The sequence below is a fragment of the Penicillium manginii genome (assembly GCF_028828005.1).
Source record: "Penicillium manginii strain IBT 31320 chromosome Unknown utg000004l:1.0-7231830.0:1.0-7236170.0, whole genome shotgun sequence".
Taxonomy (NCBI): Eukaryota; Fungi; Ascomycota; class Eurotiomycetes; order Eurotiales; family Aspergillaceae; genus Penicillium; species Penicillium manginii.
Genome location: NW_026643105.1, coordinates 3,688,627 through 3,704,065, shown reverse-complemented (window position 1 = coordinate 3,704,065; position 15,439 = coordinate 3,688,627). Strand labels below are relative to the sequence as shown.

At 45.8% G+C, this 15,439-nt stretch overlaps 5 protein-coding genes across 5 annotated transcripts; 3 read left to right on the top strand and 2 right to left on the bottom strand.

The window, feature by feature from the left end:
- Positions 1 to 909: 909 nt before the first annotated feature.
- N7533_005092 (DNA-directed RNA polymerase II core subunit RPB3) lies at positions 910 to 2,088 on the top strand (the record flags this gene model as incomplete). The annotated part of the gene is made up of 3 exons (XM_057101742.1): positions 910 to 963; positions 1,031 to 1,593; positions 1,701 to 2,088. 3 exons carry the CDS (start codon positions 910 to 912, stop codon positions 2,086 to 2,088), a joined length of 1,005 nt encoding a protein of 334 aa, XP_056961372.1.
- A 320-nt stretch (positions 2,089 to 2,408) lies between these two features.
- Positions 2,409 to 3,251, bottom strand: N7533_005091 (uncharacterized protein; the record flags this gene model as incomplete). The annotated part of the gene is made up of 1 exon (XM_057101741.1): positions 2,409 to 3,251. The coding sequence occupies one exon, from the start codon at positions 3,249 to 3,251 to the stop codon at positions 2,409 to 2,411; it is 843 nt and encodes a 280-aa protein (XP_056961371.1).
- Positions 3,252 to 4,078: 827 nt separating this feature from the next.
- Positions 4,079 to 4,342, top strand: N7533_005090 (uncharacterized protein; the record flags this gene model as incomplete). Its single annotated transcript, XM_057101740.1, has 1 exon — positions 4,079 to 4,342. One exon carries the CDS (start codon positions 4,079 to 4,081, stop codon positions 4,340 to 4,342), a length of 264 nt encoding a protein of 87 aa, XP_056961370.1.
- Positions 4,343 to 10,458: 6,116 nt separating this feature from the next.
- On the bottom strand, positions 10,459 to 11,310 carry N7533_005089 (ankyrin repeat domain-containing protein; the record flags this gene model as incomplete). The annotated part of the gene is made up of 1 exon (XM_057101739.1): positions 10,459 to 11,310. One exon carries the CDS (start codon positions 11,308 to 11,310, stop codon positions 10,459 to 10,461), a length of 852 nt encoding a protein of 283 aa, XP_056961369.1.
- A 916-nt stretch (positions 11,311 to 12,226) lies between these two features.
- Positions 12,227 to 13,624, top strand: N7533_005088 (uncharacterized protein; the record flags this gene model as incomplete). Its single annotated transcript, XM_057101738.1, has 1 exon — positions 12,227 to 13,624. The coding sequence occupies one exon, from the start codon at positions 12,227 to 12,229 to the stop codon at positions 13,622 to 13,624; it is 1,398 nt and encodes a 465-aa protein (XP_056961368.1).
- Positions 13,625 to 15,439: the final 1,815 nt, after the last annotated feature.

The following is a 15,439-nucleotide window of genomic DNA, read 5'->3' as shown; positions in this document are numbered from 1 at the left end:
TTTTATTCCTTGCTATTTTCTTTCTTTCGCTCTGGTCATATTCTTATAGACACCGTGTACTGGGCCCCATCTCCATTTGGGGACCTAGAAGCCGGGCGGAGGGCTCCCCTGTGATATCTTTGATCGATCTCCCCATCCCTATGCTGCTTGACCACCTTCCCAGTGAGAGAAAAGTGTTTTCAGATCAACCTTGCTCGCGCTCAATGGAATCTGAACCATGCCCTCCCGTTCTCTCCCTCCCCCCTTTCACTAACCCTAGCAATGCCCTTCAAAATCGACTACGTAGTCAATGCTGTAATCCCGAGCGAATTCCCTCTCCGACGCCAAAAACAGCGCCGACCGGATTTATGGTAGATGATACTATTCCTATTGTAGATTTTAGGTGCAATATTGGTATTACTCTTTCAATCATGTACATAAATAGCATATTTAGATGGTCGTCATCAAATACCATGCGTCATCATTTTTAACCTTGGAATCAAGCTGAAGAGTACTAGTAGTATCGCATGTGGTCACAGTACTAGTACTACTACTTTGGGAAATTGGTACCTACCTAAGGTACTCAGGTACATAATCAAACCAGGAAGGTGGTAAATTCTAATTATTTGAATGTTTAGGATTAGCGAGACCACTATTATGATGACAATCATAGGTTTCTAGTACGGGTGAGCTTTCAAGGTGAGGCTGTCCCGATTGGGCCAAATGCCAAGACATCCTCCAAGTGAGCAAATCCGCTGCTTCACTCCCGCGGAGCGAGAATCACCTTCCAACCCGCTTCCTCCATCCTCCCATTCTCGCCTGTCGTCCCCGGCCGTCATTCTCTCCTGCCTTTCTCTTCGTTAATGATAGCCATATAACCTACTACCCTCGGAAACAGGCGGCGACCAGCGCTGCCGCATCAACAGCACCATGGAGTACGAAATGGATATGGAGCCCACGGGACCTCAAGTGACCGTTCGCGAGGTGAGTTATTACCGACAAGCCGCAGCTTCTGTCAGTCGAACAACTGAGCTAACAACACCTCTCTTAGGCGGAGCCCTACCGCGTCGATTTCAAACTGAGCTCCATTGACCTCGCCTTCGCCAACTCACTCCGCCGCACGATCCTGGCCGAAGTCCCCACCATGGCCCTGGACCTGATCGAGATCGAAAGCAACACGTCCGTCCTCGCCGACGAAATGCTCGCCCACCGCTTGGGCATGATCCCACTCAATGCGAAAAACTGCGACCAGATGGACTACTCCCGTGACTGCGACTGCGAGGACCACTGTGTGCGCTGCAGCGTGACGCTGTCGTTGCACGCGCGCTGTGGAAACGGCATCATGACCGTTTATGCGCGCGATCTTGCTGTCCAGGGCGAGCGCATGAACGATACGATCGGTGACCCTGTCACTACAGATGCTGAGGGCAAGGGCTCGATCATTTGTAAGCTGCGCAAGGGACAGGAGATCAAGTTGACTTGTTTGGCGAAGAAAGGGACGGCGAAGGAGCATGCGAAGTGGGCGCCTACTTCTGCCGTTGGATTCGAGTATGATCCGCACAATAACTTGAAGCATGTCGACTACTGGTATGAGCAGGACGCCGCCAAGGAATGGTATGTACTGCAGTTGTGCGATCTTTTCTTTTGATTTCTTTGGGGAAGAAAGGAATCGTCCTGTCTACGAAGCACCTTTTGCGAATGCTGACTCTTGAATTATCTAGGCCTATCTCTGAAAACGCTGCTTGGGAAACTGCCGCCAACCCAGATCAACCTTTCGACTATGACGCCGAGCCCAACACATATTATTTCGATGTGGAGAGCATCGGTAACTTGGAACCCGACATGATCGTCCAGCAGGGTATCATCGTCCTTCAGCAAAAGCTCGCGACCACCATCTCCGTCCTCTCAGGCGAAGGCGAGGACGGCCACGTCGGCGGTGTCGAAGACGCCGATATGATGGGTGGCGCCGACCCCGATGCCTACGAACCTCCCGAGGGCATGGACGGCCATCTCACAGCGTACGGAAATGGTGCCGCCGGCGCCTGGGGCGCTAGCGCGCAGACACCATATGGTGCCACGCCGTATGGACAAGGCGCTTACGGATTTTAAACATCGCAAGTAACGCGAATGATCCACAAAACGGGCTTGAGCATGCAGGTTGGAGTTTCTTCATATTTTCTTCTCTTTTCTTTCCCTTTCTTCTTAGCTAGTTCATTTCTGGCGGTTTGGCGGCGCAATCGGGAGTTTCGTCTTAAGACGAAGGCACTATTCGGCCACGAGTCGAGATACATCTGTCCATATACTTTTCACTACTGGTAAAAAAAAGCTTTCTGTGATTATTCGGAAAATTATATCTCTTGTTAGATTTGCCTTGCGTTTTCAATTGAGTACTAGTACCAATACTGGCCATATGACTACCAGCCTTTCGACTACCTCAAAGACCTTTTCCCCAAGGAACCCCGAATAGACCCGAAATCAGATCTAGAATAAACATGTTCACTCGGCGGCACGTACACCGTCCTAAGTCCCTGATCAGCACCCAAAACCTCCGGCCCCAGAACAATATACCCACCGCTAACAAGCTGTCTCAGTAAACCCGCCTGCCGTCTAGCAGCAGCAAACACATCATCCGACCTGGGAAAAAACCCGCGCACCTGGAGCCAAAAAGCATGCTTGGAGACTACACCCGGTTTATCAACAATGACACGCCTTGAAGAATCACCCGACTCGAGCGCACGCTCTATCTCTGTCAGAAAGCCCTCAGGCGTCCGACACTCGTGGTAAGATGTCATCGGGATCGCAACCCACGCCATGGTCTCCGTTTGGAAGCTGTAGACGTTCTCTAAATGCCAAGTCTTGCTCGGCACGAAGATTCTGCCTAGGACTGGCATTAGTGTCTGTGGGAGGAGGATGTGATTTTGTAGAGTTGTTTCGTCTTGGCTGTGGATGCTCAGGTGGACTAGGGACTCTGTGTGGTTGGGGAAGGGGTTTTGGAGGGGGATTAGTGAGGGTGGCGTGTTGTCATTCGTGTGCAGGTCTTCTTCGTCGAGGTATACGGCCGTGGGGAAAGTGTTCAAGTTCGCGTTCTCTTGTAGATCTGAGTCTGAATCTGAGAGGAGACTGTCAAGTTGGGTCTGGATGATCTTTGAGTCTTCGGATTCAAACTTGAAGTGGGCTAGTTTTGGATCTCGAAGGAAGAGCGACGCTTCTTTTTGGAGAACTTGAACTTCTTGAAGGGTTTTACTGGGACTCGGATGCATCGGTTTATACATTCATATATAGCGATTGTTAGTACTGGCAGCACTAGTGGTTTTTATAGATCCTTCCTGGCCTCGGGACTGGGGTGAAGAGTTGCGGTGCGGAGAGCCCTGGAGGTCAAGCTTTATATACTAAGTACCTACTATTAGGTACCTGTATTATGGGACAAGCGTACCGTTGACTCATCAAATGAAGCGTATTTTCTCTTTCTGAAAATTTTTGACATGTAAAAGCTTCTAATAAAAGATAGCCTTGTCTGTCAGAGGTGAACAAAGACATAATATCCTACTAGGATATAGAAAGTAAAAGACAATGTACTTTCACCTACGCGAGACCATGGCCCATTGTCAGCTTATCAACTGCCGAACACTACTATGCATTCGAAGTTCTGGTCTATTTTAGGCGGGTTCCAAGCATTGATGAATGGAACGAAGAATAGTATCTGAGAGTCTAACTTTAAGTCATAAGCCTCCAGGGCTACTACTACTAGCATCGTGCAGACCTTCAAGCCAGGAAACTTTCAAGGCGCCTTTATGTAAACATGTCTCATGTTATCAAAAGGATTATATCGACTTTCAAGTTGTGAAAGGGCCTGGTCTTCGTTCTGTTTTTGCATATTATCACATCATGATCCTTTGTCCTCAATGTCTATATATACTACTACTGGTACTATTCGGAGTGGATCAATCACTCATCCCGAGGTCGATGAATATTGAATCACCACTGGCACTGCCCAAGAGCCATCCTGCAGTATACTAATAGAACAGGCCCAGCAACAAGACCCCCATTCCCTACTACCCACTAAAACTTTACATTAAATACTACCATATAGCCCAAAATTATGAGCAGTTCCAAGAAGCCCAGCAAGAAGGAGGTGGGAAAGAATAAAGACATGAAGGAAGTCGAGGGTCTCGGTATCATGAACGTCGAAGTACCCACGCAGACGCAGAAGCCCGCGGGTATGGCGAAACTTTGTACATGTTACCACTTGTACCAGCACAAGAAATCTGCGCGAGACCAGGAGAATGAAGGAAAGGAGAGGGAAGCGAGACCGGATGTTTGGGGTGTTTTGGGTCATACGGAGGTGCGGAAGGCTAAGAAGTAGAGTATTGATTGATTGGTTGTTATGATATCTTGAATCAAAACTTTCCCAAGCTGGAGAAAGCAGAATTTCACTGCCCAATAACCGGGTTCTCATACGTAGGATTGATATTGGATCAAAACAGGGTTACTGCTTGCATTTTAAATTATTACTTTGGACAGAAGAAGGTTGCAATTCTTATCAAAAAGCCACAATGATATAAGATACTCCACGCGGTGACGTTTCTTGTTTTTACTTCTTGATGAGGCTTCGTTGCAAGGCCATCTAGTTGAGCGTATCTTAACTCATGTGAAACCATCGAGCAGTTGTATCTTCTTGGCCTTTGAGTTCCGCATTGTCAGGTTTAGCGGCATTTCTCGTTGTAGCTTCATGCTGCTCTTCGTCTGGCAGCCGGCAATGTGCCATGGGATTAATCGACTCCAAGTATTTCTAAATAGGATTTCAAGATGCAGCCTAGTGGAAGCAGTACAAATAATGAGTAGTACTAGAGATCACAATTACTACGACTTATGTAGAAACTGATGTTTCTCAACGCTTCGGTCCTCAGAATTTCCGCGGCAGTCACACAATTAATCCGGGTTTACATGGGGGCTTTCCTTTCTCCTGTCCAGTAGAACTATTTAACCAACTTAGATATGATTGCCAAAAGACAGAAAATATCGACGTCACAATTGACCGAGACTGGGGTTTGATATATGAAAAGTTGAATGCCGTCACCAAAGGCCAAAATAGAAAGCTTCTGGGAATACTTATAGACGCTTTATCTTTCACTCTTTCAATTGCACCCCAAAGCCCCTCCCCGGCGAGGAGTCCATGGAACGCAAAAAAGTAGACATTAAACATCGGAGTGTAAACAGTTTGGTTGACAGCTACCTTTGTCCCCAAAGACAAAGAGGGTGAGCTGTAATTGAACCGCCGCCCTAAGAACAGGAACCACTCGTGACTAGGAACTGCGATAACAAAACCAATGATGAGACTCCGCAGCGATCGATGATAGTCAAAATCATCGTCTCCGATCATTTGTGCTGAAAAGTCACCAAGGCAGAATATCAGCGGCGTAAGGCATAGCTGGGTAATATATGGTCGTCGGCTTTGAGAGCGTGAGAACCAATCAAATAGCGATGCAATGGGTCTCTGGAATTTTCTGGCCATCAGCCTTGGAGGTGTACCACGAGAAAGATCATCTTGTTTTGCTCGGAAACTTCTGACTTGAGTGCGGTGATGGTTTAGTGGGATACGATTCGGTAGCTTGAGACGCAGTCGGGTGAGCATGACTTCGTGTCGAAGATGAGGATAGAAATAGGCAGGAGGACACCGAGAGATCAGCATAGTACGTGAAATGGACGGGTCCGAGAGAACGCAAGCTTGCCAGAAGAATCAAATCAGCCCTGGAGTCTGATGGGATTCATTCAAGTTACCAGTACTTTATAGACTGCAACTCGAATTCCCGGCATACCAAACAAAGGCGATACTTTCACTGTCCGAAAAGAACGAAAGGGGTGGGGATGATTATGTAATACCAATCCCACTGTGGGGTAGTTGATAAAGCGACCATAATTTTCCCCTTCTCTGACCACACTTTGATTCAAGAACTGGCAATAGCCATACTAGTAGTCGAAAGCCTTATATAGTACCAGGTAGAATTTCCACTGATAGAGTAAATTTTTCTTACAGGAGAGGTTAAACGACCTACTTCAATTGGAGGGCAGGGTTTGGGCTTATAAAATTAAAATGATGAGACTATGAGATCTGCAATACTCCGTCGTCCCCTTCTCAGTATCAAAAGAAAAAAAGAGAGAAGAAGTTCCGTCAATTATCTCTATAACCTTAGCGAATTAAAGAAAAGCCTGTAGATTCAATGATAAAATAGCTCCTACTCAAAGTTAAGCTTAGCTAGTACACTATACCATCCAAGCCGGAAGCTAAAGGATTTGCTCGGATGGGCCAAGGATCACAAGCCAGGTCCGTAAATCAAGTCGTTAGCGTTTGAATATCCCAAGTCTCCGACCCTTACTAGTCTGCTTTTGAGATACTAAGTCGGATGGTTTGAGCTCAGAGAAAAACGCCTCCAGCATGGTGCTGAGATAAGACGGGTTTTGCAAGTTTTTGAGCATGGCTACCGTCTTGTCCGCCAATTCCTTCTTTTCTTCCTGAGTAAATTCACATCTGCGATTGATGACGCAGCATCCACACTCAGCAGTACAATGTCCGATTCCTTTTCTTGTCTCGTTCCCCATATGGCGTTTCTCGCAGCACCTACAACCCCGGGTACAGCAACCTCCTTGCCGTATACAATCATCGACAAGATCTTTGCAGAGATACTATTTAGGATTGTCCCTCAGCTTGTCATAAATTTGTCTCAGTGGATGGAGCGGAAGCATCGACTCGCAACGGCAGAGATCAAGCATATAGAAACCGATCTGTTTTCGGACTTGCTCTAGTTTCTCGTTATACTGGGGTGGTTCTGTCCCATTTTTGGATGCTTTACTGTGTATGGATTCAGTTTTTGTTGCTTGAAGGTGTTCCTCGAGTTGCATTTGCTCTCGCAGACGGATCTCGGCAAGTAATAATTCCCAAACAAGCCAGTTTCGTATATCCTTAGACCATATTGTATCGAGTAAGTGTAATGGCCTATTTGAACATACGCGATGGGATTATTCCATTTGGATATGATCAGAAACTTCATGATTCCAGTTCTTTCTGACGATTTATGCCACGCGTAACGGTAGTACTCCGAGAAAAGTCAGTTAACGCCTCCGTGTTCTAAGGAATAGGGCGAAGATGACGGAGCTCTAGAGAAGATATCCCCTATTAGATGAGAAAAAAAAGAAAGCTTTTTGAAACTCTCAGTGCGACATTAAAAAAATTTCAGTCCATGAGAATCAGTGACGTATCAACCAGTGAGAAGGGAAGCCGCATCCAAAAGCGGGAGCAGACGTATCAACCTTAATCCCAATCAGACTGCCCCGAGGCCAGTACTAGTACAATTTAGAAAGTGCTTTGCTTATCTACTAGTATAACCTTGGTCATTATTTCGAATAATTTTATGATTTTCCGCTATAGATAATTTCCAATCAATCCCGGAGGTATTTACCAGTCAATGTAAGGGTCTCCTCAGCCTGTAGGACGATGGAGGAGAAGATGATGTCCTATTCTTCCCTTTAGGGAAGGAGATATCGTCCTCTGTCATCACGTGGATGACAGACAGATCGCTAAGACTAGATAACTAATGGCGCCTAACTGCGCATGATTCCCCCTATTCCAGTTGCACATGCTTCTCGACGATCTCTACCTCACCCCCTCCCTCTGAGGTTGCATTGCACTGCCCCTGCTGTGGATGTTGTTGTGCCCCGTGGACCCTCGTCGGACCCTCTTGAGGCTGTCCTGTCTAGTCGATCTGTCTTTTGCCGCAAAGCTCGTTCAGCTGAGCCAATGGCGGAATTCCCGTATATACACTTGATGTCGGTTCTGACCGGTGGTGGGAAGACGTTTGGCTGTCTTGAGATGGGGCCGAAAGTATCCCTCCCGGACGAGAGATGGGAACTAGCCTGTATGGGCGAAATACGTGAGCATGCTTTCAGGACAAGAAGATTCGACCATTTTTGCCCTGCATATAAGGAAATTTGTCGTCGTAGGAATAGAGTATCTTCATCTATAAAAAGGACTGGCACCACTACCGATTTATGGTATATTACGAACTCCAAACCCCTCTACCCAAACACCTATCTCTCTTATTTCCCCGATTGCCTTTCCCTGGACCCCTCTTCCCTAACCTAAATCCTCTTCCTTTGCCTTGATTCCCTTTTATACATGCTCTGAATCCCTTACCTCCAAACATACTACTCTGTGCGTCTCTTACTTACAACATGTTCAGTGATAGCTTCTGCTTGGAATCTTTCTGGACTTAGAATCCTTATGAGAAGCTGTACCCTCTGTAGAAGTGTCTAGATATCTGTCGCTATCTAAGCCCTGTCTCTATTAATACTACGCCGCCTCATTCTATCTCAATAGGTATGACTTGAGACCAGATCTTTCATGTTCTTATGTCTGAATGGTATTCTCTGTCTATACACCCACTAGTAGAGGTCTATATGGACAGCAATCCATAATCTGTCACAAATATATCTCAGTAATCGGAGATAGTGAGCCAATTATTGCCTGTTAGTGGTGATTTAGGCTGTCTCAATTTTAGGGATATCCTACAATTTCAAAAGTTACCCAACTCAGAAAATATCTATAAAACAATATTTAATCCTATAAATACGGACTTTGAGCTATAAACCAATATTTTATCTGACACTCTATAACTCTCACTTATACCTAACCAGAGTCCTCTATCTAGGGCTTTTAAAGCCCAAACTCTGACCTTAATAGAAGATTTTTCTAATAATTTTATAATAGATCCAGTGATTTTGGGAGAGTCCTGTTCTTAATTCAAAGTACAGAATCCTGTAGAGCCTATACCTGGTTATACCTTCTATTAAGCCAGATTAATAATAGATAATTATCCTTTATTAAAAGATAATAGCTACCCCCGCGGTAAGTAGTATCAGTCCCCAAGGCTGATAGAGCCTGTCACTCAAGGCCTCATACCTTCTCTTTAACTCTGCCACATCCACCATTATGTCTTCTCAAAAAAGTCCAAATGTGCATATATTCGAAATAAAAGGAAGGAGAAATGAACCTGTTCTCGATGAAAGAATCTCTTATTGTTATACCACATCCGCGCCAAGTTTGCCCAAGGCTGAAACTCATACGGCCTTGTACTTTGCTGCCACGTCAGGTTGGAACAGCGCAGGTGCATGAGCCCTTGTATTCTCTTAGAACTGTATGTACTAGATGTTGGTTTACGGTGCTAATTGGTCTTGCACTGCAAGCCATGCTAACATTGGGATAATGATTGGTAGTTGCAGGGTTTATTTTACCGCCTCGTAGAGCTGCGGCAGCAGGGGCTACGAATTATGTCAAATTTACCTCGAAAAAAAGACAAAATGTTTTAATCGGCTTCAAAAAAGAGAAAAAAGTAAGGATTTCTAACTATTTGGATGATCAAGCTGGCTTGGAAGGATCATGGAGTAGAACCAGCGACCGTGAAAGCTATTCTATTCAAAGCATTTAACACTAACCCTTGTTGAGATTCTGCAGATCGTATGCAGCGCATATCTAAAGTAGAAAAAAAGTGATGGCCAATTAAAAGCTAAGCGCCGACAAGGCGAAATGAGTCCTTGTTTGATGACGTGGCGGATTCAGCCTCATGAACCAATAGGGGGAATCAGCCCCGTCGCAAAAACGTTGAGAGGGCTCAAAATCCATTGCTTTTCATAATATAGAAAACTTATTTGAACGTAATACAACTGAATATACTGCGGCCCTCTTTACGAATTGTAAGAAAATCATGGACAATATGAGTTTCTTTATTGCTCAGTAGGGTGGCATTTTGAATCACCAAATACGAAGTCAAGGTCTCGTTTCGAGCAATCAGACTCAATAGCTGGCTGATTCGTTCGTAAGATCACTGCTTCGATCTGAATTGGCTGAATTCACCGACAAGCTTGGAGTTCTGACGAAAACTAAGATTGGAATGCTTTTTCTCTCTAGCACCTCTCAGGTTCTCATGTTCGTAAGAACGCACTGGCGAAAAGAACATGTGGGGTTAGGATCAGAATGAGCTTCACCCGGCGGCTTCTAAGGCAGGATGCTAATTGATTGATGCAAGAAGAGTGATTGTTTCTTGCTCAACATTAGATGCTGAAATGGTCGACATCTTGGCTGGGACCAAGTTGGTTGTACTGGAGTGGTAGTATTACGCAGAAGCTCCGTGTGATCATAGACCCTTCCTCCACACGGTCCACAGGATTGAGCAGGCAGGACTGGGAAAAGGTCTAAGAAAATTAGTAATTTGAGAAAGCCTTCTTGTTTGAAAATTCTCCTACCGCCGAAAAGTTTGAACATTCTATTCAGCTTCAGCCTCTGGCATGTACAACTCGAGATCTCCTTCATCTGGACGTTATACACGCTATAGCAGGTTTGGAACGGGTTCCACTTGCTTCCTCAGGGTCGATAACTCAGTCGCTAACCCACCCACGGCGTGGTACGGGTCGGGTGGAGGGTCCGGAGAGTTACCCGCGGGTGAGTGCTAGGTCTAATTCCAGCTCTAGGGCCTTGATAATCGCTTCATGGCAATGCTCTTTCGCCAAAGATAGTGGAGATTCGCCCTCGCTGTTTGTAGTGTTTGGGTTGGCTCTACCTGTGGCCAGCAGCATCCTAACGATCGACTCATGTCCACACCGTGCTGCTCCTAAAAGCGGCCATAGCCTGGTATGCCCTTTACCGCCTATATCGGCGCCTGCTGCGATCAGAAATTTGACAACCGACTGATGGCCTGATTCTGCTGCTAAGCATATAGCTGTTTTCCCATCGGGATGAGTGTAATCCAAATTAATGCCATCGGTATCAAGAAGCAGATTGACATCTTCTTCATGACCGTTCCATGCCGCATAGCAAAGCGGGGTATATCCCCAGCAATTAAAGTTGATGTCGACTCTACCGCTTAAAGGTAGTTCCTTGACCATTCCGCCGTGTCCCAATCTTGCCGCACAAAACAGTGGTGTTTCTTCATCTGGGTTCTTCTCGTCTGGGTCAACACTCTTATCATAAGCGAGAAGCAGCTTGACGGCTTTATCGTTGCCGTTTTCCGCCACTGAGCACAATAGCGTTTTACCCCAATAAAAGCAGCAGTCAAGATCTAACCCTGCTTCTAATAACTTTCGAGCTGTGTTATCATTCCCTTTCTCAGCCGCACGCAATATTGCCTTTGGTTGATAAGATGTGGCATCCCGGAGGTAGAAGAGGGGGTCAAGCAATTTGCAAAGGTGGGCGCTGGGTTGAATCAAACTATTGAGATCCGCATTCGACTTCAAGTTCTCGGCGATCAACAGTATCAGTTCATTTGGTAGATGATGGAGTGGCATATTGAATGAACTTGATGGGTGTTGAATGAGTAATTTATGAAATCCTTTCAAATTTTCATAACGAGACAGAAAGTGGCTTAAGTGATAGGGGAGAAGAGACAGAAGACAGGAAGAGATAGGGTTAGGAGATAGCCGAGAGGGCTTCCGGCTTGGCTTCAAATGGGATACCATAAGTACTTATTTGTCTTTTGCCTAAATAGTACGCTTTCTACCAACTTCGCCTTGGCCGCCAGGGCGCCTTCCCAGGGATCCCCACCCACGATGTTCCTCGTCATTCCCTTCCCTCTTATGTATTAGCAATCAGATTCCTTACCACTGAAATATCTGCCAAGAAAATTGCCTATCCGAGCAAAATAACTCTGCCCTTTCATTTCATCCTCTTGAATGCATGAATCGAGGTCGAATCTTCCTCCCACACGTGTTCGTGGAATAGCTTGAAACTTGCGTCTTGAAGTCTAGGCCAAAACACCAAGTCATCTACAAGGTATGGACGCAGCATATCCAATCGATATGTGTAACTGAGACACAGCGCTTGACGACTGGATGAGCGGCACTAACGTTATGCGCCTCCGGCGAACTCAGCCATCTTGACCCCTACTACAAAGTGGGGCAATGGGTACAAAAGATGGGCCTCCTGCTCCACCAGTCGTCGAGTCCCACATTCTTATTTCCCTGAGATCGCCCAGCGAGCCCAGCAACCTAGATTACAGAAGTCTTCCGAGATACCTATCTCTATACGATTTTATGCAGACTCAACCTACTTTGATAGTCTAGAAAAGGCTTCTTAGTGCACTTACGCCACCTTGCTGAACAAGCCATCATTCTTAACATCTCAAAACAATCATTTTAGGTACTTCGAAGAAACCGATCGGACGTCGGCCAATCCAAGTCAGCAAAGCTATTCCTTGGAAGTAAAATGTTTGCAGGAAGCGGCAGTGAAGCGGAACTCTGGCAAGTCTCGCAACGGCTTTATCCCGACCTCCCTCCAATCGAGGCGTACCTCGCACTTCACCGCGACTACGTGGCACCTCTGGTACCGCCTTTCATCAATGGCACGCTTACCTTATTTAAAATTGGCGCTCTTTTGTTAGATCCCTCTAAGATTGCCTCTGTCGAGGCAGCTTGCCTTGTGAAGGAGTGCGGGGAGCAGCTTTATTCTTACATCTATTCTTACATCGAAAGTCTTTCTACAACCTCACAATCAACAGCCAGAAATCTCACAGCAAACGAGAAAGAAATATCAGCTCAGCTCACCTCGGAAATTTGGAAGCGATATAAAGCGGGTACTCTAGGCCAACCGAGCCCGTTTATTGATGCCGTTGACACAGCGGTAATGGGCGCCAGCGTCTCCGGTGAAAGCGTGAAGAATATTCCTAGGGAAATCTCGAACAAGAATACTTCGGCAGCTTCTGCCGATTCTGGACCTTCGGAGTCATTCTTCGATCGCATCGACTACCTGGAATGCTGGAATACAGCGTTGCGAACGATCCAGACTGCCCAAGCACAGCGAATCATTAAATGTCTGGATGTTATCGCCACAAACCTCGGAGATAGTAATTGCATCGCTGTGATGGGCGCAGGTGGTCCTGAAGGCTTTGCCCGACCTACATATGACCTGATCAAGATGAAGATCAACAAGATCGATGCGGCGGAGCGCAAAAGTCATCGCTTCTTCATCTACCATAACGCCAACAATTGGCACCAGATTTTCGAGAGGTTAATACTCGAGAATCCGCTGCCGTCGGAATTCATCAACAATCCCTGCGATGACCTCGACCATGTTTGTCTGTTCATGCGTGAAGTCAGACAGAAGCTCCTCGCGAAAGATGAGAAGCGCGGAAAGGGCATTATATTCCACCTAGTGATCCCATCATGGTCTAAGCTCCAGGTCAAGGAGCCGTTGCATTTCCCTGAAGACCTCTACCCTCTGCAAATTGAGGGGCTGAAGCACTGTGGCAAGAACCAGGTCGAATTGAATCTTCCAGCAGCACCCGCTGGACTTCTCCACGGAGTCTCGAATGTTCTTGACCCCCAAAACTGGAACACAATTGCAGGGGGTGCCAGTGTCGCAGTCACATTGCCAGCCGTAGGCTGGGGGGTAAACGGCGTATGTCTTGCCGTTAGCCTCGGTGTCGGCACCCTTACAGGAGTGGGGCCACTTCTGGCCATGCCGCTGTGGATGGGATCAGCGTCGTTTTGTATGAGCAAGTCAGCTCCATATATCCACGAGAATATTCATGATGCGCTACGTGAAGAAGACCCTAGGGTGCTGGGCTCCAAGGAGCGATTGCACATGCCGCGACAACGTTTTTAAACGTTTTAAACTGGTATAACTGGGAACTTTGATGCTGTTTGTCACCTGTGTTAACGCTTATTCCAGCACTTTTTCACCATCTCTGCAATAGAAACTCAGGTATGTCTAGGTATTTGGTCCTATATCATATTCCTGGAGTGAGCTTCAAGGTAGCGATGTTTCAATACACGAATTCAGAAAACTGTTACTGTAGCTCCTAGAAGGCGTTATGAAGAGTGACAAATCCGGTAGTGGAGAGCTCTTTTCATTCGCTTCTGTTGTACTTTCTTTTTGTCCACGTAGCCTGCGAACGAGCCCGTTTTATGCTAGATGATGAGGGTGATATTTTGAACTCATCCCAAGATAGCCATATCTTCGACGCATAGGCCAGGCTTTCAAGTTTCGGTGAGGTGGTTACAGAGGGCGTTTAGCATGATAGATGCGATACTTGGTTTTCGGCCAACCGAGAGTCCTCAGGGACTGGGAGAGACTTGGCACAAAACTGAATAACCTAAAGTTCTTGCGTATAAATAGAGCGCTCACTATAGTACGTTATTTTTGTCATTCACGATGGAGTGAGCCTATTATTGTGGTGTATTATAAAATTATTCATCTCAGGTTGCCGAAAATGGATATTTCTTATCATTTTGTGAGTGGCTTTTTTGACTGTAACTGCAAGGTTGGGAGGATTGAGAGCTAACAACGCCAACGTGGGTGCGGTTATTTTTGGATATCAAGTAAGGGGCTTTTTGGACATGTAATATTACATATTTATAATGTTCATTACTTTTATCCTTGTCACCATGGAAAGCCTCAAAGAAACCTTTAAATACGGAGCGAGCCATATTGGACTTGGCGTATCATGTGACTAGGGTTTGAAATAACACCTCTCCATTTCCGGACATTGAAGACAATAACAGTCGGCACTGTTAATCACTCAATCAATCAATAAATGAACAAAGGCACGAACAATTTGAAGACAAGGCGCATCCAGAACGCAGGAGTATTGGAGATGCTGGACCCGGGGCCACTTTCCTGTTATGTATCTATGCACTAGTTAATTAGTAACAAACTTACTAACTACTAGTACAGTACACTGGGGTCGACTTTCTTTTCCACCAGGGTATAGGCCTTTCAAAACTCAGCGGTCTAGTTTACATTGTCAGAACGAGGAATTGAGGTATCAGCTAGCACTGAATTCGTCCAATAGAATTAGATGATTCATTGAAGGGGTTCCAGTCGGTGAGCAATCTCAGGGGCCTCTCTTTTCGAACTATAGCGTGTTATGATACCATACTAGAAGTAAATTGGGTGAACAATGAATAAGCCGATCCCGAAGGATCCTGGTGGTAGAATACCACTTCTTCAGTTCGTCATGAATTGTGAAAGATGCTTTAGGATGTCGAGTTTATTTGATAAGTTCTCATGTGTTAAGCACCAGGTAGACGTACATACAGAGGTATTAATAAACCTGTCCTCGATCGCATGCATATTTCTATTCAATCAAGAAATCCTAGCAAGTGCTGATAGTATATCTGTCGGAACGTCGTCGTTACAGTACAGATTAGTACGAGTATAGCCAATTGAGTAATTAAGAGTGTTGATTTTTGATACTGCGGAAAGTACAGAATATTCGCGATGTGGGCTTAGTAAGGTCGTTTAGAGCCATGCAAACATGGTTGAAAAACAGGCATATGGGGGTGCTGGATATTCCTCAAGCGCATTAGTAAACCTGCGACCCTCTTTTGTCGACAATGTTGATTGTTAGGAAGGAGAGATGATGACTGAAGCTTTTTTGACAGGCCTCACAGGGCCTTATAAAATTGCCTCAAAATG